This window comes from Lycorma delicatula, chromosome 1 (assembly GCF_047948215.1).
Source record: "Lycorma delicatula isolate Av1 chromosome 1, ASM4794821v1, whole genome shotgun sequence".
NCBI lineage: Eukaryota > Metazoa > Arthropoda > Insecta > Hemiptera > Fulgoridae > Lycorma > Lycorma delicatula.
Window position 1 is genome coordinate 234,364,497 of NC_134455.1, and position 22,434 is coordinate 234,386,930.

The 22,434-nt window shown below is 31.1% G+C and overlaps 1 protein-coding gene across 1 annotated transcript in view; it reads right to left on the reverse strand.

Moving 5' to 3' along the window:
- Positions 1 to 851: 851 nt before the first annotated feature.
- LOC142318263 (retinol-binding protein pinta-like) overlaps positions 852 to 22,434 on the reverse strand; it is a 131,798-nt gene continuing 110,215 nt past the window's right edge. Inside the window, exons 6-7 of the mRNA XM_075354829.1 lie at positions 9,970 to 10,072; positions 852 to 1,987 (exon numbers count right to left, since the gene is read on the reverse strand). Of these exons, the coding sequence (XP_075210944.1) occupies positions 1,836 to 1,987; positions 9,970 to 10,072 (255 nt within the window). The 3' untranslated portion in view covers positions 852 to 1,835. The remainder of the gene's footprint in view (positions 1,988 to 9,969; positions 10,073 to 22,434) is intronic.

The following is a 22,434-nucleotide window of genomic DNA, read 5'->3' on the forward strand; positions in this document are numbered from 1 at the left end:
TATATGATGTGTGATTATAATAATTGGACTCTATTATAAAACCATTCTGAATCCTCATCTAGCTCATCTAGCTTTTATAATAGGTAATCTTTCAAAAAGGAAACTGATTTGACTACTGATTCCAGCAGTTCGTGCAATTTGTTAATTGCTGTCTCAAATATGAAGTACCTGTATGATATTTTTGATGAAAAAATTATTTTTACAGTACTATGACCATCAAGCTACTTTGCTTTAGTAGTCTAGACTTCTTTATGGAGAGCTAGTTAAAAGGTACAGAAGCATGATTGCTTCTGTACCTTTTAAGTACACTTCCTATACATTACCTAACACTACCTATATATTCAGAAAGTAGATGAGGGAATCTTAGAGAAAGTGTTTTGATTGTGGTAAAATATATTGGTAGGCGGACTGAAATAAATGGACTTCATTTCTAATCTAGCTATAAATAAAATAGGTCTTATAATGCATATTATATATTTGTAGGTCTTAGAAAATAAAATATTCAGGCAATAGTAGATGCAATTTTAAGCTGAATACTATTCACCTTTTTAAAGAAAAATGTATATTATTTGTTGTTTTTCTTGAAAGTAGTTGAAAAGAAGGTGACGAGAGTTTCAGGATTGGGATAATTGAGGAGATGAGTGTCTTTGACAAAAATCATCCTCTCATGTTATTACATTAAATTTCATTCATTATGCCTTCACAGTAGTAATATAGTTTTCTAGAATATAATTAGAACTATAGGAGTTATATTAGTGCAATGCAATATAAGTAATCTCTAAATACTTATGATTAATTTAATACTATGATATGTTGGGGTGAATGAGTTGTAAAGGAAATAAATCACAATGTTCACAAAGTTAATTTTTTATTACTTAACCAGTAACTTAGTTGAATTGATAAAAAATATAAAGTAACCTACATAAAAAACCAGTAAAAAAAAAAGTATAACCTGAACGAAAAAGTAAAGTTATACACAACATGAAAACAATAAATCAATTAATGATGTAGACGTACAGCACTAATTTTTGATAAAAGAAAACTTAATAAAGCAGTTATTATGAGTTACTGAGAATAATGAACAGACACTAATGAGACAATATTTACTTTTTAAAATATCAATTGTATAGCAATCATTATTTTTGTGATTAATTATTACAACAGTAAGCAATTCATTTAAAATATAAATTTTTCTAATCATTTATAACTGTGTCAAAATGGACATATTGCTACTAAATTATGTCGTTTGCTTACACATTTGGGTGTGCATAATAGGGGAGTTAAACAATCACAAAAAGAAGAGCATATTATATTGTGACAATACCATAATTCTATTTTATTACAATTTCCAAATTCATTTAATATAACACCATCATACATCACTCAAAACCAAATTTCTAAGAATTTTGAAAAAAACGTTTTGTATTACTCTTCAAATTTAAACTTATAAAGTGAATAATTTACAATTATTTCTGTACAAAAAAAGTTCAGTATTTACATACTCAGTAAAATTAAGTACTACGGTAATTCATTTAAAAAAAGTATCAATCAGTGAGTAATATTAATTTTCTAATGATACAACCGAAGAATTTTGATAAACTATTTTTAAGTTGTAAAAAGAAATTACATTATTATAAAGTCTGGTTTTTTAATTCGTTTTAACCTAGCATAGTACATTAAATGAATATGTATAAAGTACATTATATGCACCTAAAAATGATAAAACTATCAAATACAAAGTAGTAGTAAACTAGTAAATGTATTTTTTATTTAAATAATCTAAACTCTAAACCTGTACATTTCATTAAAAATAAAAGTAATAACTAATAACTAATCTAATCTACATTTAGCTTCCTAAAAGAACCACATTCACTGATATCTGAATTTCCAAAATGACTTTTATTTAATCTTTTCTTCTCATCCGTTTTCCAGCTATCAAAAATATCAAAGTATTCCTTCTCAGCCATCACTTTTTCAGCCCACATTTCTGAAAAGTAAAAAGTATAGAATCTTAAAAATACAAGAGTAAAAAGTTCCAGATTCATTTATGTGCAATGCAAGTAACTTTCTTGATATAATAAATATAATGCCATATTATACTATTGAAATAAGTTCATATAAAGTTATCAGCAGTGGCTTAGCAAGTTCAACTTTAAGTTATTCATTTACAAAATAAGTGATTAACAAGTCCGTAAATTTTGTTTTTATATACTAAATAATATGAATATCAGAGTAAATATTAAAAATATAATGTTCCCTGTAAATGAGATATTAATTATCAAAGTTGACAAATTTAAAATACACTGACACTTTGCAAGCCATTTTATGATAGCAACTATTTGCATGATGAATCACAAATCAGCTGGTAATCAGGTGATCTGGAGTACTACAGGACCCAGGATGTTGTTCGATGTGTCCATTAAATAATACTTTTATCCACCTGTTTATACAATAATATTTGAACAAGTGAAAATAAACTAATTAAAGGGAATTTCTTGAGTATGGGTTTTAAATTATAACATTTTATTTCACTGTTTGCATTGCAATTTTCTAATAGCAGCAATACGTAGTCTTGGGCTTACTGACAAGAAGAAAACAGTAAACTTATATGTGTAGCTGGTAGCAAGAATTTCCAATGGGGCTCTCTAGACTGAATTTTTTCTCCCCTTGTGAATGAGCCCTCTCCTTAAAAATGAATTCCCGCTTGCATCTGCTCCTGGATTTCTTGTAATTCTTTTTCTAAGTTTTTTGGGGTTGTCTTTTAGACCAGTTTTTATTCTCAAATTTGTAGAAAGACTTGTTTCTTTGAAATTAATAATATAAAGTAATGTAGATTTTAAATATCTTTAAAGTTTTCACTTTTGCAAAACTCATTACTAAAGTCTGAAAAGTAAAAATTTAAAAACAAATAATACCATATTTTAAAAGAATAAAACTAATTTCTAATTTTGAGATTAACAAAGTACAAAGTTCAATAATTTCTAAAAATGAGTCTCCTTAGGTTCTTTGATAACTGATGAGTTATCAAAGAATGACTGCAGATGAGGTATTGGATGCAATACCTCATCTGCAGTCACTGCGATAACTCTGTGGGTGTTCAGGTTCACCAATCCCTTTGTTCTGTCTGCTTTCATTGCATCTCTGAGTAAGTCTTCAGTCTTCTTAAGGTGCTGAACTTGAGGTGCCTTTCAGCGGTTATTGTAACTCGAAAAACTACAATTATCTTTAAAATTTATCTTATGTGCACAAATGATGAGCTTGTACTTTGAGTGCTTTGAAAGCATTCGATAAATCAGTTTTTCTTGAAGAGCAAATTGTCTACATTACTTGAATTCATCCAGCCAAGCATTTTGTGAACACTGAAACAAGTCTTCATATGTGTAATGCAATGCTTTATAGCTTTGTCCACTTCCATTGTGCTAATATTGGTTTGCATGGTTGTTAAAATACTGAAATTTTGTAAAATATTTTCTTGCTCAAGAAGTTTCTTCATCAAATGCTTAATGAATGCTTGAAGAAAAGGATTAAAAATTGAAAGCCTGTAATACACTTCTGAATACTTTACAGACGCATTACTATGATGAGTTTGTTATTGTATTATTCGTGGCATCTTTATTTCAATATTGTACTTTTGAACCCTGCTTCACAACATCAAAAAGTTTCTTTAAATTAAAATTTGCATCTACACATATCTTATTATTGTAAGGATAGACGCATTAGCTAACTTAACAGCCTGTGACTGGTCCATATTTTCCATTTGATGCTGTGTACTCAATGGTAGGGTAATACAGTGTACAGATTGCATCAGTACAAGAAATTTTAAATTAAGCACTTTTCAAGGTATTCAAAAGTCTGCGAGTCGCACTTGCACTTAGAAGCAGTCCAAAAAGTCCAAATTTTTTAAGTGCTTTAAAAACAAACGGCTGTAACTCGATATATGTTTCATCAGCCTCATGATGTTCAACCCAGCAAGTTGGACATAATTTCTTCAGCTTTTTATGCTTGAGTTTAAGTGGCTTGCTTCTTTCTTCAGTTTTAGCCAAGTCGTCAGCTTCAGCCTCTTCATTAGATTAAGCCTTTCTGTCAGCTTCAGCCCCATCATCAGATTCTGTTTCTTTCAACAGAGCAGCTTGTTGTTTTTTGGTATTAAAAAACACATATACAGCTTCAATCATTTCTAAACTGTTAAGAATGTGTGCAATCTCACACGCATTTGAAATTGCCAAAGTAGGCAATGTAACGCACAGTGGAGATATATTGCTATTTTTTATCTTTTTTGAATGTATGCATGAGCACAATGTATTTTGCCGCTCATTACACCAGTCCCATTTATCCCTGACTGTCAAATACTCTATTTTGATCCCTTTTTTTCTAAAAATTCCAGAAGCAAGTCTGAGAGTCTTCAAGAACCACATTTAGGTCTTTATCACAGAATGATGAAGATAGAATGATTCAGGGCTGCTGATAATTGTTCTTTTCCAGAGATATCAGCAGTCTTGTCTCCTAGAACGGAAAATACCTCGGATTTATTAACACACTCCCTAATTCTCTGTGTTACTAACTTATTAGTTTTAATTAATTGATTTTGAATGTTATTTATTGCTAATGTTATTTATTACTGGTTTCTCTTCAGTAATATCACCACAATCTTCACTTCCTTGCAGTGTCAGTCCTTGTTTTCCACATAATAATATTGTTTCTACTATTGGTTGTAATTTCTTCTTAACACCTCCAGTTATATCTTTGTGATATACTTGAATATCCACTGGTAAAACACTTCCTGAATGAACCCGTGGTCTGGCTTCTGATGCGATTTTAATTTTAATGTGGTACTGTTTCGGACTATGGAACTTTTCTAACGCTTTTATCCAGTCAGAAAATTACTAAGTTACCAAACCATCTAATCTTTCGTCAGCCATACGCCAATTTTTGGCTCGGCGAAGAAAACACAGTATTTAAAAATTGGTCCATCTTCTTTTGGAGAATAACCAAGCCAATCAAATTCTTCGAGCCAAGCGTACCTAAATCGTGAATTACGGAGATTTTTGGTCAATCGGAAACTGGAAGTAAGGTGGTGGTATCGAAAGTTTATCCATCAGTTCATCTGGATTACCATCGATGCGCTTATGCTCATTTTTAATCTTTTCTAAAAAAATCCGCAACATCTAGTTGACTCCAATACTAATAGAATTATCATATGACCATACTTATCGTCATTTTGTAATTTTCAATTTCTTTATCGGCATTTTCTTTTTCCCCTCGTTCATTTCGTCTTTTTTCATTGACTCCACGTCGCTATTTAAGATTTTGGTCGTCTTCAATTGAGTTCAGTTCTCCTTCGATTTGCCTACCTAGAGGTTGTAACTCATATGTCGGCGACACTTTGCTTCTTTTTAAAATAGAACTCTATATTATTATTCTGAATTGATCGTCTCTTATCATTCAACAGAAGAAGAAAACACTAAAGAAAAAACCAACTTGCGTACGTGCACTAAATCTGTTTGGGCTATTTAAAAATTTCACGCACAAGGCCGCCTTTCTATATTCCAAAGAATCCCAGAGTCCGAACACCTTTACACTTCGGTAAATAAATTCACGTTTCATTAATTATATAATCACAAATTCACAAGTACTCGTCCCAAGCAAAAACTGCGAACATACCGTAATTAGAGTGTGAAACAGTGAAAACAATAAACCCAGCAAAAAGGAAAATACATTAAAAATAGTAAACACAAATCAATGAACTAAAATTTCAAAACTGGACACGTACATTATTCGCAAAAATATCGTAAGACACTGTAATGAACGCCGATAGATGGGTAGTTCCATGTGCTCAATCGATAATTGGAAAAACACACAAACGAAAACAATCTGTCTTTTCTAAATTGCCCATTACTAGGTACGATTGATGTCAGAGTAGCGAATTGTGGAGCTCATGAGATGGGTCGGCGAGGTCTGCGGTCATAGACATTACTCACAGTGCAAGTACGAACTCGTCATCGTCATCCGTCCACAATAATATGTTCGGCAAGCGCGGAGCGACGAAGTATACATCATGGTACATAGTACCGTGTTAGATAATTTTTTCTGCTTCTCTTTTTTCTTTTTTTTGGCGAAGGGTGGGTGTTTTAACACTGAAAACATCCCCTCCACCATGCTATCGGCCCTGCTTCCATGAACATTTTCAGTGAATTTTTTATTTTGATTTAAAAGATATCTGATTTTAAAACCAAGTGTCTGGCTTTAAAAACATAAGAAATTTTTGTCAGTTAATGGTATTTTTGTTTTGGATCAATTTACTGAACTGGTATTTACTTTTGGGATTTAAACAGGACAACGAGATTAGTGTTAATTTTTTATTTTAAAAGTTATAAATAATAATAAGTTATAAATCTTTAACATTTCTAAATAGTCAAACAATTTTAAAAGTACGTCTGCATGTTAAGTCTGGCTTGTGTCCTTAGTAGTACTAAAATAAAATGTCATGCTTACTGATGTGAATTATTTGTTTCTTAATACATCCACTTTTACCTCAAAAAAGCTTTTAATTTGTTCTTTAAATAGTCAACATGAAACTTCCTTGGTCTTATTTTCTCATTCTTAGCCTAAATAAAAAACTAACTTATTTTATTTCCAGTTATATCCCAATAAAAGTTTAATTAATGAAATATTTAGATCTTACAAGGGGAAGGCACATCGGTTCCAATCCGACTTCGTTTCCTTTTTTTAAAGTTTTATCTTTTAATTTAAATATATTGATTTATTAATATCTAGGTTGTTTGAAATGTTTTGAGCCTAACATATTTTTTCTGAGCCAGAAGTATTTTTTCTGTCAAATATAGTTTTATTTTGCAACAGTTTCCTTTCAAGTCGATACACTTTTTCCAGAGATGCTGTAATCTCTTTAACCCTCTCAAATAGCAACTGGCGTCTTTCTCCGCAAAGTAGGCGTTTACGTATGCGGTAACCTCTTCGTCCGATGAAAATCTCTTTTCTCCAAGCGAAACTTTAAAGATAGGAAACAAGAAAAAGTCGTTTGGGGCCAGATCTGGTGAATACAGTGAGTGGTCAATTAATTAAAAGTACAATTTGCGAATTTTAGCCATGGCGACCGTCGAAGTATGAGCAGACGTATTGTCCTGATGGAAAAGTACTTCTTCAAATGTGGTCGTTTTTTTTTACAATTTTTGCCTTCAGCTTGTCAAATAATTATGTGTAATACTGTCCCCGTTATTGCTTTACCTCTTTGAAGATAATCGATAAACAAAATTCCGTTACTATCCTAAAATCTGTCACCATCTCCTTCCCGGCCGATGGAACAATCTTCATCATTTTCGGAGCAGGTCCACCGTTTGCAGTCCATGGTTTTGACTGTTGTTTCGTCTTAGGAGTGTAATGGTGGATCAACGTTTCATCTACAGTAATGAATCTACGCAAAAAATCTGACTCGTTTTGCTTAAACTGCTCCAGCAGAGCCTTGGAAATGTTCATACGAATGCGTTTTTGGTCCAAAGTGAGCAAACGTGGCACCCAACGCGCGGATAACTTACGCATATCCAATTCTTCAGTTAATATATGACAAACATGTTCTTTCAATATGCTTATAACCGCTGCTATCTTTCTAACCTTAATTCGTCGGTCGTCCAGTACTATTTCGTGAACGTTTTTGATAATATCGGTGGTGGTTGCAGTTTTTGGCCGTCTCGAAAGCTCATCATTAACCAAGCGGAGCGGGTACAACCATGTTTAAATTCAGCTGCCTATGTTTTCACGGTGGCAAATGATGGAACAGAGTCCCTGTAAACAGTATCCAACTCGGTTTTAATTTTCGTAGGCGTATTGCCTTTCAAATGCAAGTATTAAATCACGGCACGATATTCGATTTTTATTGTGCAAAACTAGTAATTTACTTTTCTTATGCTAAAAGGTTTGGTTTATTTATAATGTTTATTTTATTGTTGCCTCCCACATGCTGAAGACAATATTCATTGCACTATTTTAGTTAGAATGTAATAATGATATTATTATTATTTTTAATAATATTTTATGTTAGAATATGCCATAAAATAGACATACATAAAAGTTATGCATAAAAAAATATTAATTTTAGCTTCACGTCGCAGCTTCGTCCACGCGATATGGTTACCTGCATTTCCCGTAGCGGTCGATCTTTTTTATTTTATGTTTATTAGTCAACTCCCTCAATGAATCATGAGACCTTGCCGATGGTGAAAAGGCTTCAGTGCTCAATGGTACAGAGTAGTTGGATCGAATGTGCAACCATATCGGAGTGGCATCTGTTGAGAGCCAGACTAAGGAATGATTCCTGAAAGAGGGCAGCAGCTCATTCAGTAGTTGTTAAGGGCGTAGGTCAGAATGACTTAAACGGCCATATCAACATCACTCAATCCTCTGAGAACTGCGCAGCTGAAAGCAATGGAAAACTACAGCTGCTTTTTTCCAAGAAAATGTAACTCTCTGCATTTTCATATGACAAAGATGGAGGCGCCTTCCTCAGTAAAATATTCTGGAGGTAAACTAGTCCCCCGTTCGGATCTCCGAGTGAGGACTACTAAGGAAGGGGTCACCAGAAAATTAAAAAATAAAAAAAAAAAAAATTAAAAAAAAATTTTTTATCGGGTATGCTAGAAGTCTAAAAAAGGTTGTTAGGTTAGAAAAATTAAAAGAGGAAAATGGATAGGATAATTGTAGATGTAGGAATTAGCGAGGTTCGGTGGGAAGAGGAAAACGACCTTTGGTCAGCTGATTTTAGACTAATTAATCAGCTTCAAATAATGTGCAAGAGCAGGAGTAGGTTTCGTATTGAACAAGAAGATAGGGAAGAGAGTAGAGCATTTCAAAATGCATAGTGATAGAATCATTGTAATAAGGGTAAGATCAATACCTAAACTGACAACAATTGTTAACGTCTATATGCCTAAAAGCGCTCATAATAATGATGAAGAAATTGATGAAACAATTAAACACATAAAAGGAGATGAAAATTTAATAATAGTTTGAGATTGGAATGCAAGCATTGGAAAAGCCAAGGAAGGAAATATTGTGGATGAATACGTGAAGGACAAGAGGAATGAAAGAGGGGACAGACTTAGAGTTTTGTACGAAGTATAATTATATGCGAAGTATAACAAGGGAAGAAATTTTAGGACTCAGATTAATAGTAGAAGGAAAATTAAAGAAAATAAACCATCAGACTTGTTGAGTAAGCGACTCCGTAAAAGAAATACATGTTGTCAGTTGCTCCGCTATTTACTGGTTTTGGACGGTTTTTTGGTGTTTTTTTTTTTTTTGTTACGGACGTTAGCGATTGTGGTTTGAATTACTGTAAACACGCTCATTATTATTTTCGAGTTTATGATTAACGGACAATTTTTTTTGTATTGAGATTTTCTCGGAATAGACTTTATTGCCATATTCAATAGGGACTATATTCGTCCCTATTTTTACCATTAATTTTACCATTTTGGAAATGTGGCATAAGATTATGTTGTGCTAGGTTATTGGCTCTACCTATGTCGGATGCTTTTACAAATTTGCCATTTCTAGACATGTAAACATCAAAACACACACACACACACACACACACACACACACACACCATGTTTTCGAGATGAAATATATCCAAAAACCTTCTCAGTTATACCATGAAACATGGGTAAACATTTAGTAGCGATAGATCGGATAGCTTTTTTGTTTATCCTGAAAAAAAATCCCTCTTTCCCTTTATGTATGAATGAAAATAGTATAGATTACCGAATCTTAAACTCATTACTTTAAGACGTTAATTTTTGTCAAAATTTAAGAAAACACTAAAATGTAGTTTATTAATAATTAATTATAAGCTTATTGTCTTAAATTAATTACAGTACAACTGGTATTAAGTTAATTATGGTAATTTAATGTCAACTGAATGCTTATGAACGTACTGTTAAGCTGTTGAAAACTTACTATTTAATTCTGTTAGACAAGGACCATCACCACCGTAGTCTTTAGGAAGCATCTTGCTATCGATTACTTGATACAGAACACTGGGTTGCTTGTGTATCACCACCTAAAACAAGTCATAGTACTGATTATGTACAAAAAGAGAGGGTTACAGTTACTTCATAATGGTAGTGGAAATTGCAACACATTTTATCTTTGCTGATACTGCATTTGTTATCAAGTCTATTTTATCTGCAGTTATTTAAATAAATTATTAGAAATACAGTGTGAATATCAATTTGAATTAATGATTTATTAAATCCATTAAATTAATAAAATTTACATTAAATACGTAATTTCTTTAACTGTAGAACTGATTTTTAACTTCCATGTATAAATATTGAAATCCACTTTGTAGATGTGGATGATGAACTGAAGTTTATACCTGCATAATTATATTTTAAATATGATACACTTTTCGCGTAGAAATATGCTCATAGATGATTTTTACTTCCTTGTATGAAATAAAGGAAGTATTGTGATCGCGAAAAATTTCGGTTTTCAGATTTCAACGGAAATATCCATTTTGGCCATCCCTGAATCCATTATGACCAGTTTCGGCGTGACGTCTGTGCGCTCGTAAATATTTATCTCGCATAAGTCAAAAACGATTAGCCGTAGGATGTTGAAATTATGGATTTAGGACTGTTGTAACATCTAATTGTGAACCTCTTCTTTTGATTGCAATCAACTGGATCAAAAGTGTTCAAAAAAGCCCAAAATCTAAAAAAAAAAAATAGATTTTGGACTTTTTCTTAACTGCAGTCATAAGCTCTCATTGAGAGCTTTTCAACAATATATCATAAGTGGTACTTAATTTTATAGTTTGCAGAGTTATAGCCAAGAAAAATTTTAATTAATGAAGTATTTGGTCCGCTTTTAAAAATTCAAACGGTTATTTGTTAGTATGTTGAAGGCTAATTTTAGTATGCATCAGGTATACTCTCGAATTAAAAGACCACGGTTTTTCGGAAATGTTATTATATCTTCGCAACAAATCTAAATTTACAAAATCTGACAACATATTTGTAGGACTTTCCCAACACGCGGCCAAAGCCGCTTTCCGGGAAAGTCGTGCAACTGTGAGTTGTTTCTGATGCACGGTTAACACCCACATACACAACTTAATTTAAAATATTTATTTTTATATAAATATAAGAGATTTTCGTTTATTTAATTCGATTATTCTAAAAAAACGAGCGCGCATATCATATTTAATTCACGCGGGTGTAGCGGTAGTAGCGGCGACGGTCGCTACTGCTCTTGTTAATAATCAATTTACAAATATCACCTTTGTTCCTATGCAATTTACTTTTGAATCGGTCTTGTTTATGTCTTTATTTTGCTTGCTACAGCACTTTTTAAATATTTCTGTAGGATTATTCAGTTTATAGATTTGATAAATTAACAGGTATGTTGAATAAAGTCAAAAGAAACAAATTTTTATTACTTTAATTTTAATATCTTATAATCCAATTTCCATAAAATGTTTTAAAACCGTATAAAATAGTAGTCTCTACGCAAGTAGTTATGCACAAAAAAAATTTATAGTTCATACTGTGTGTGGATGTAAAGACCTTATTAATATTTATTTAAAAGAACATCATCTTAGGAAGCAACTTGTAAACTGGTTTTACCAAATCTGATTCAACAGTAGGTACATGAAGTCTCTTTTGTGCTACTTTTAATACTTAATGAAATGACAAAAACTAGTTCTATACAAGGTCAATGTGTGTGTCTGAGTCCAAGGGCTAACAAGGCTCAGTCAGTAATAGATAATGAGGACAATGGTGTAGTAGTTTAACCAGTTACTGCAGTTCATGAGTATTGATGCCTCCTCATTAATTACTGTTATGTTACTACTGTTTTTACTTTATGAAATTAATTTCATACTTCTTTTAGACTTAATTAACTCTTGTTCTGATATAATGTATTCGTTTATTAAGATTTCATAGGAAAATTTTACTTTTCTTTATTTTATTTTTCATAAGTATATATATGTGTGTGTGATGTATACATACATGTAATATAGTTACGAACTAACTCTGAGAATTCACATCTACAATTTTTGTAATGTGTTTCTTATTTTTCTAAAGGATTACGCGGGTTTCTTATTTTTCTAAAAGACTATCGAACTGTAACTGTTTTTGAATTTGGTGATTAGTTTTCAGTTTAGCCTGATAAAACTGACAATAATCTTCATCTAAATAGACATCATTATTATTACGTTATTTATGCCAGCAAAAATCCTTGATACTCAATCTGTACAGTATCTTCTGAATTCAGTGAACCTTAAAAACATCTTTGGTGTCTGGTCACATGTTTTTTTATCAAAATATTTTTCTGGGTATCATTAATACAATTTAATCTAATGATTATCACACTGCATAAATCCACAAGTACTACCTAATTTAAGAAAATGTATCATTTTGACAGGTAGAGTTTATCAGTTTATGTTTTTTGTTGAACCTTTTAACATGCATTCCACAAAACATGCAGTATTTTATAAAAGTAAGTATTTTAAATAAGTAGTCATCCAGTATGTATACTGTGATTATCAATTAATTGGCATGTTTTATGCAGCTGTTTCTCCAATACTATATGTATATCACTATATGCATATGTGAAATATTTTACATATTGCAGTACTCAGCCCTCTGCAGAGTACTGCACAACTGGGCTGAGTTGTATCCTGTGATATAACCAATTGCTACAAAAAAATGAAGTTACAGCAGAAACTGCTAACTTATTAAAATAAAGGTTACAAAGGACCCCAAGAAAGCTATGGACTAATATAAGTAATCGAAACAAACTCAACAGATTGAAATTATTTCACTAAAAAATAAATGATTCACTCAACTAGACTGACTAGAGGGTTTACTCATTTTTAGACTGCTGACAAAATGATTACGTATTATTGAAATTAAAAAAAAATACAAAAATTGAACTATTAAAAACCATATTAACAAAATGTGTTAAAATACCACAGTAATAGAAAAACCACTGATACATTAAAAAATTAGCATTAGACAGACTAGATGCATATTCAATTACGAATGGAAGAGACATGAATAATGGACTAATATACACAGATTCAATGTTAGTAAATCCCCAAAAAAGAAATATAACATAGTATTTACATATTTTTGTTGTGACCTATAGCATGCAAATTTGATACTCTATGAAAAGCTATGAACTTAACACCTTCATTCAGTATAAAATTTTCAAAGTTTAAATAAGTATAAAACAAATAAATAATGCATCCTTGTATAACCTAATGTTACAATTACTATTACTACTAACAATTACTATTAACCTAAAATTAATAGTTTATACAACTATTAATTTTATCAACTAATTCTTTTGAATCAGATACTTTTATTTTTAAATAAATAGAAATATGTTTTAAAAATATGTTTTTTTGGAACTATTAACCATTTCCTTTATCGTTGTTTTTGTTAACTGTGTTTGTCTTGTAACAGTACGAAAAGGTTTAATTAATGTATGAGAGATTATCTCAAAAAAATGCATTCTGTAAACTACATAAATATTTGTTCTCTTAAACAATGTAGACGTGCATTATCGTGTAGGAGGACGACGCCGTCGGTCAGCCGCCCAGGTCGCCGATTTTGAAAGAAAACTTTAACTTTAGTAGAGTTTCGCAGTCGGCTTCTGCATTTATAGTCGTTCCACTTGGCAAATCAATCAGCAGTATGCCAAACGGATCCCAAAAGACTGTAGCCATCAGTTTGCGTCCAAATGGCTGTGGATTGACCTTTTTTGGGTCTGGTTGGTAATTGAGGATGACGCCAATCACTGGACTGCCGTTTTTTCTTTGGCGTGTAATACGAAGTATGTGCTTCATCGCCGGTAATAATTCAATTAAGGAACTCATCACCTTTTTTTCTTTTTAGCGCATCAAAAATTCCAAAGCAGATCCCATTCGGATTTTTTTGTGACATTGCGTTATGATGTGCGGCACCCAAACCTTTCTGAAGCCTAAATGTTCAAGAACAATGAGATCAATAACAGCTTTGAAACATTAGGAAAAAGAAGTACCAGATCAGAAATCGTTGAGCGATGATCTTTTCTGATTTCACCATTGACGCGTTTTAACAAGTCCTCGGTGATTATAGAGGGTCTCCCCGAACGTGCTTCATCATGCATATTAATTTCTAAACCTTTCACACCATTTTCGAACGTTTCTTTCATTCATTACATTATCACCGTATACAGCAACCAACTACCTATGAATTTCAATCGGCTTAACGTTCTGATATTTTAAAAAAACGTATGACCGCATATTTCACAGTCGGCGGCAACATCGATTTTCCCATTCATTTTATTACGTAATATCTCACACGTAATCAAAGATACTACTACACGACAACTTACAGACAACAATGCAGTGTGTAAATTACTAGCGTGGCCATGAACGACACAGGTTTGCCAACCGTAAGGAGCGAAATTTCCTAGCGGTAATTACTCTCTAAAGTAATCCCTTGTACTTAATTAGTATATTTGAAATGTGTATTGTTATTTGCAAGATTAATATACTATGCTATTTTCTATCTTAACAAGGAAAAATTATATTTTTTATTGATCTATTTTACCAGTGAAATATAATTTTTCATTTAGTTTAATTAAAACTACTAGACCTTCCAGAGCCAGGTAATTCATAGCTGAAATTTGTTTCCGTTTACTAATAGCTATCTCTGACTCCATTAATGTTTAACTTAAAGAATAACAAATAGAATTTTCCTAGTCAATTATTATTTTGGATTTACATTTTGTCACTATTGTATTTTCTGACAGCAAAAACATTTTTTCTCTAAAACAAAGTTGACCTTTATTCAGACAGCTGTTAAAATGTTGTTTTTGTTCATTTTTGTTATCATTTAAAGTGTAAGCTACTCTTAACTACAGCCCTTTCATGGTGCATCATAGCTTTTATTTGTTGGTGTCTATGTAGGTTTTCACTTGAAAAATTTTTTTTTTGGTTTTTAAAGCTAAATAAAACTATAATGTTCTACATTGTTTTCTTTGTATTCAGATATTAAGTCACTTTCTTGTTCATTCATAAAATACCTCAAAATATAAATAGCAAATTTAATATTCACTGCAACTTGAAAATTGATACAACCTTCTGCATTAACCGGTTTGTGTTTTATTACAGAAAAAAATTAAATCTTTAATCTGTTAGTTATGTTTGATGCAATCATACATTTATCAGTTTATTTTACAAGTTTGTTGTTGTGTAAGGAACAATGCTAACTAAAATTTATTAGGATGCTATAATTTAAACAATTAAAAAAAGATCAAAGGTTATTTGTTAATTAAAAAAAAGAAGATTTAACAGAGATAATTTAATTCTTAATATGTAGGTCCTGTTATCTGTCAGTTCTAGCTTATTTCATTTGATCATATTTCTTGTTTTTTATAACCTTACACTAATAGCCTTGTACTTAACATCATTCTAACACACTCAAATTTAATGTACTATGTAATATTTTGTTTCATTCAATATAAGAAACAAAAAAAATATGACCCTGATTTCAATAAGAAATGTTTACTTACTGATATATATTCTATTTCACCTTACTTGCACAATTGCACCACTAAGAAAATGAACTAGTTAAAATTTTTTCTACAGCAAATTAATTTTTTGTTTAATTGATAATGATGAAGTAAAAATAATACTGCTAGCCTAATTAGTTATTATTTATTGGTAAAAATAAGTAATTTTTTATTGTTTTTCTTTTACTTATACTTTTTCTTATTTCTTATTAACCCACTAGTATTCCTTGAATAATTTACTCTAAATCATGAATATTTATCGTTACATTGATCATTAAAATTTTTATGATTTTCGCAACTTTGTTAGCATTATCTGTGTTCGCAACTTGTTCTTAATTATGTATAGGTATACAGATAAAAATTTTTCATATACGATAAAATCTGACTGTCTCTTTGCATAGCTGTTATTTCACTGAATGGAAAATGTCAAAAACAACCTTTCCATTTTCAAAACAAATTTTATCACCCATAAAATAAAAATAAATTTTGCCTATGTTACCTCTGAACCAATTATAAAAGTCTTTCTTTAAAAATCTTTGCTTTAAATTATTTTTAAGCATGGTCTTAATAGATAATTTCTTAGCTATAAAGTTATAAAGAATTACATATAAGTATTTCAATCACAACTATGATTACTAGTAAATGTGAATGTGAACAAATATCTATCACACTTACATAAAATTTGTGTAATAAAAGCTTTTCTAAAATAAGTCTAAAAAAATACTGATATTGTTAGTCTAAATCAATTAGTAATGGATGTAACTTAAAATGTGAAACTAAATATAAATATATTAACTATAATATTCTTTAAATATTAATATTGTACATGTCACCATTATAAACTTAACAATGTGAGATAATTTACTAATGATATAATAATATTTAAATAAGTGAAAATGTATCTAGATGTCTTATAAATAAAATACATATTGATCACACTAACAAGGACATTATTTAAAGATATTAATGGTCCAGTGGCATAAGTTCTGAATAATGAAAGGTGGGAAACCTTTGATGCTGTCTTTGTTGATGCTTTAAATATAGATTGAAAATTACATCCTTTCTTTATGGAAAGTTGTATTAGTAAAAAATAAAATTGTTAGCGTAAGAGCTATTTTCTCCACATTTTAATATTTTTTTTTGTCTTTTCAAATTCAAGAAAATCTTATTTGCTACAAAACTGAGAAAAATATCATGAAAAATATGTGTCTATATCAATAATTTTTTAATAACTTTTTAATTGGATAGAGTGAGATCTATTAGCCTACATTTGAAGTGGCTGTTGACTGTTTCTATTTTATAATATCAGGAATAATTGAAGTAAGTTTAAATAAAGTGTTTGACTGTAATGTTTCTTAAACAAGGAGTAAGATGACAAAGATAAATTGTTAACAATGTAGCCGCCTCCCCTTTACTGAAATGAAAAACCTAAAAAAATAGAAAATACATTCTTATAATTAAAGCAATTTAATTACGTGTTATTTTATGGACTTTGGTGTTTATCAGTGCTGGATCATGGGGAAAAGGGGGATCACTTCTCAGCCCCCAATTTATTTAAATATATTCAATCAGACCAAATGTACTTAAATGGTTGTTAGTGTTGTATAACAGTTGAAAGCAATGGAAAACTACAGCATTTTTTTTTCCAAGAAAATTTCGCTCCTGCATTTCCATGTAACAAAGATGGAGGATCTTCTTTGATAAAATATTCCAGAGGTAACCTAGTCCCCTGTTTGGATCTTTGTGGGGACTACTAAGGAAGGGGTCACCAGAAAATTAAAAAAAAACATAACATGAGTTGGAGTGTGGAATGTTAGAAGTCTAAAAAAGGTTGGCAGGTTTGAAAATTTAAAGAGGGAAATGGATAGGATAAATGTAGAAGTAGTAGGAATTAGCGAGTTTCGGTGGGAAGAAGAAAAACTTTGGTCAGGTGATTTTAGACTAATATAAGGTAATTTTAGACAATACCTAAACCGACAACGATTGTTAACGTCTATATGCCTAAAAGCGCCCATGATAATGATAACGTAAAGTATGTATACGAAGAAATTGACGAAACAAACACATAAAAGGGGATGAAAATTTAATAATAGTTGGAGATTGGAATGCAAGCATTGGAAAAGGCAAGGAAGGAAATATTGTGGGTGAATACGTGCTGGCCAAGAGGAATGAAAGAGGGGACAGACTCATTGAGTTTTGCACAAAGTATAATTTAGTAATTGCCAACACCTAGTTTAAAAAATCATAAAAGAAGAATATACACATGGAAAAAGCCAGGTGATACTGCAAGGTATCAGATAGATTAAAACATGGTTAAGCAAAGATTTAGAAATCAATTCGTCGACTGCAAAGCTTACCCTGGAGCAGACATTGATACCAACCAAAATTTAGTGATAATGAAATGTAGATTGGGGTTTAAAGACCCCAATCTACATTCTATCCCCAATCTATCTTCTTCTGAAGAGAAGGTGTCAGATGAATCAGTGGAATTTAGAGAAGCTTGAGAAAGAGAAGGTAAAGAAGATTTTTGAGTAGGATATCGCACGAGGTTTGAGTAAAAACGATAAGGTAGAAAATGTAGGAGAAGAATGGGAGAATGTTAAAAAGGAAATTCTTAAATCAGCAGAAGCGAGCTTAGGCAGAAAAAAGAGAATTGGTAGAAAACCCTGGATTTCAGAGGATATATTGCAACTGATGGATGAACGTAGAAATATAAGAATGCTAGTGATGAAGAAAGTAAAAGGAACTAACAAAATTAAGAAATACTATAAACAGGATGTGCAAACTACTGAAAAAAAGAGTGGATTAAATAAAAATGTTCACAAATGGAATATTGGTAAAATAGATGGAGCATATAAGAAAGTTAAGGAAATTGTGGGGTATATAAATTAAAATCTAATAATGTGCTAAACAAAGATTGTACACAGATTTATAATACGAAAGGCAAAGTTGATAGGTGGGTGGAATATATTGAAGAGTTATATGGAGGAAATGAATTAGAAAATGGTGTTATAGAGGAGGAAGAAGGAAGTTGAAAGGATGAAAGAGGAGAAACAATACTAATATCTGAATTTAAAAGAGTATTAAATGATTTGAATGGCAGAAAGGCTCCTGAGGATACCTGCAGAATTACTGCGCAGTGCAGGTAAGGATGCAATTATTAGATTATACAAACTAGTGTGTAATATTTACGAAAAAAGGGGAAGTTCCATCAGACTTCAAAAAGAGTGTTATAGTCATGATACCAAAGAAAGCAGGAGCAGAATGTGAAGAATACAGAACAGTTAGCTTAACTAGCTATGCATCAAACATTTTTTTAGAATTCCATACAGAAGAATTGAGAGGAGAGTGGAAGAAGTGTTAGGAGAAGACCAGTTTCTTTTCAGGAAGTATAAGCACAAGGGAAGCAATTTTAGTGCTCACATTAATAGTAGAAAGGCATTTGATAATGTAGACTGGAATAAAATGTTCAGCATTTTAAAAAAAAAATCAGGGTTCAAATACAGAGACAGAAGAAAAATTGCTAACATTTACAGGAACCAACAGCGACAGTAATAATCTGATCTGAAGTAACAGTACAATGTGAAAAAATAAAGATGCTACGATTTACTGATGATATAATAATTCTAGCTTAGAGTAAAAAAAAATATAGAAGAAGCAATGAACAGTATGGATGAGTCCTACGCAAGAAATACCACATGAAAATAAAAAAGAACAAAACGAAAGTAATGAAATGCAGTAGAAATAATGAAGATGGACTACTGAATGTAAAAATAGGAAGATAAAAAATAATGGAGGTAGAAGAATTTTGTTATTTGGGAAGTACAATTACAAAGATGGACGATGTAGGAGTGATATAAAATGTCGCATAGCACAAGCAAAACAAGCCTTCAGTCAAAAATATAATTTGCTTACATCAAAAATTAATTTAAACATTAGGAAAACATTTTTGAAAGTACATGTTTGGAGTGTAGCTTTATATGGAAGTAAAACTTGGATGATTGAAGTACCTGAGAAGAAAATAATACAAGCTTTTCAAATGTGGTGCTATAGGAGAATGTTAAAAATCAGATGGGTTGATAAAGTGACAAATGAAGAGGTGTTTTGGCAAATTGATGAAGAGAGAAACATTTGGAAAAATGTAGTTAAAAGAAGAGACGATGGAAAATATTGTGCAGGTAGGCAGTGTTTGGAATATATAAAACAAATTTTTAGGGATATAGGATGTAGGGGGTATATCGAAATGATACAACTGGCACTTGATTGAAATCTTGGAGAGTGGCATCAAAGTAGTCAAGTGACTGAAGACAAAAAAAAAAATAGTGTTTTATATTTGTTCTTTTTTCCATATGTGTATAGTACTATGTAGTCTCTCTTTCTCTGTTTAGCCTCTGGCACCACTGTAAGGTATTTTATTTCAGAGGATGAATGAGAATAATACGTATGAATGTAAATGAAGTGTAGTCTTGTACAGTCTCAGGTCAACCATTCCTGAAATATGTGGTTAATTTAAACCCAATCACCAAAGAACACTGTTATCCACGATCTAGTATTCAAATCCGTATAACTGCCTTTACTAGGGTTTGAATGGTAAACTCTCGACTTTGAAATCAGCTGATTTGTGATGATGAGTTAACCACTAGACCACTAGCCCACTAGGTGGGCTAGTACTATGTAACCTAAGTTAAAAGTAATGGTTAGTTTTAGTTATATTTAATTTTCTAATAAATATTAAATTTTACTATTTTTAGTAGCTAAGAGAACATTTTCAATTTTATTTTTAAATTGGAGACCACTATACCACTACTGAGTATCTTTGCACTTCTATTATTGTTCTGTTGTGTATTATGTTTTTCTTCTATTTTATATTTAAAAGGAATAATTGAATATCAAAATATTACTATTTTTGTTGATTAAAGAGAGAAGTACTAGGATGCAGTATCTAATTTTTTTTTAAATTTGAGTTTGCTAACTTTACCTTGAGTAGAATAACCTGTAAAATAACAGATCAAATATATTTTCACAATATTTGTTCTGTTAATTGAAGGTGGCCAGAGAAATATGAAGATACAGAAATTATGATTAATATTGACCATTTTATTTATAGTGAGTGAATGTGTTTTCAAAAAAACTGTTTTTGAGATAAGTTTGAAAATCTCAATATTTAATTTTTATTTTGTTAATTGAAGGGGTTGGGAACCTAGAATAACTGAAAGTCAAAGGAGCCTAATCCACTTCAACAGTGCAAAATTTCTTCTCAGCTCAAGAAAGAGGTCACTTTTAGATGGAGAATAGTTTGAATATTACATCTTCTAATTTTAGCTAATTCCAGGGTCTGCACAATTTGGATAATACGTCATTCCCAAGTTAGGGTGATGTCAATGGTGTAGCTGTTTTACATGTTCCTGACAGTAATGTGCATCATAACATGTCTTATTTTTTCTACACAAAAATTGCTACACTATTTTGTTTTTTTAAATTTGATAAGACTGGGTGCTTGTAATGCCTAGGAAGTTAAGAGACCTGAGTCGCTTTTTAAATAAAGTTTTTACTACAACCTGCTTGGGACTCAGAACATGCTCCACTCAATAGCATAGCACTACACAAAACAGCGCTATGTGATCTGTTTTTTTTTTCAATTATTCCAGAAATGTACTGTTATCTTTAATCTTATAAAATATAAATAAACTTATTAACACCAGTATTAAAAATTGTATTATAAAATGTAATAATAAACAATTAACATAAAATTATTAAATAACAATTAACAAATTTGTTCATACATTCATTTTAAATAAAACTTATGTTTCAATACATACATAAAAAACAATAAAAATAAAAATTTAATGTTTATTAAAATTTAAGGAGCGTGATTTGATTATTTCTTTCATTTTACCATTAGTTTCTTAAAAATTTAATTGTTTATCATAACTTACTGCTTAGTTTTCTTTCTGCTAGTTTTTCTAGTAAAGGGTAATATTTCTGGAACTCCATGCTTTGGTTAAAACTTGGCTTGCAATCGAGCTCATTGTAAACTGTCTGTAATCAGTGTAATAGAATTTTGTTATTGAGGAATCCAACTGTCAATTTCTTTTTTGTGTTTCTTCAGTTCCACCTCAGGAACAATGTTGTCTTTCTGATATTTACTAGTTCACAATCTCTTGTAACTCTCTGTTTAGTAACTCATATTAATGAAACAGTTCTAAACCTTCTTTAAGACCTTTCACTCTCATTTTGTTGGTTGATGCAACAGGGTTTTGATTCATTGCTCCAATTTCTCTTCCTCTTGTCTCATGTTGATATTTTGCTACAGAAAGCTGGTCATGAGTAAGTGCACACTCACATACAGTTAGCATACTCATAACCGTATAGTTCTGAGTGTACTTAGAACTATACTGGTTAACAACAAAACAAAGTCTAGGCCTATTCATAAGCTGAGTTTCAATGATGACTTATATTGTAAAAGCGCTATGATTGGTCTGCACTAAAAGTGGTAGCATTATGTGGGGAGTTAATCTCTCTCTCTCTCTCTCTCTCTCTCTCTGTGTGTGTGTGTGTGTGTGTGTGTGTGTGTGTGTGTTATTCAAATTAATGAATTCACCTAAGCAGTAAGTTATTCTTACCCTTTTGATTTATTCTTTATTTTCTATGAATAACAAATTTTTAGATGTCTGTACACCATCACATGTCTGTACAGAGTGTTTATAAAAACTGTTTCAAAATTCAGGAGATGGTCCCCACATTGAAATAAAGAAAAAAAAATCAATGTCTGGAAACACTTAGTTTACTGGCTATCTGTAATTTTTTATTTTTAACATAACGATTTATTTCTCAGAAGTGATTAATTGTATC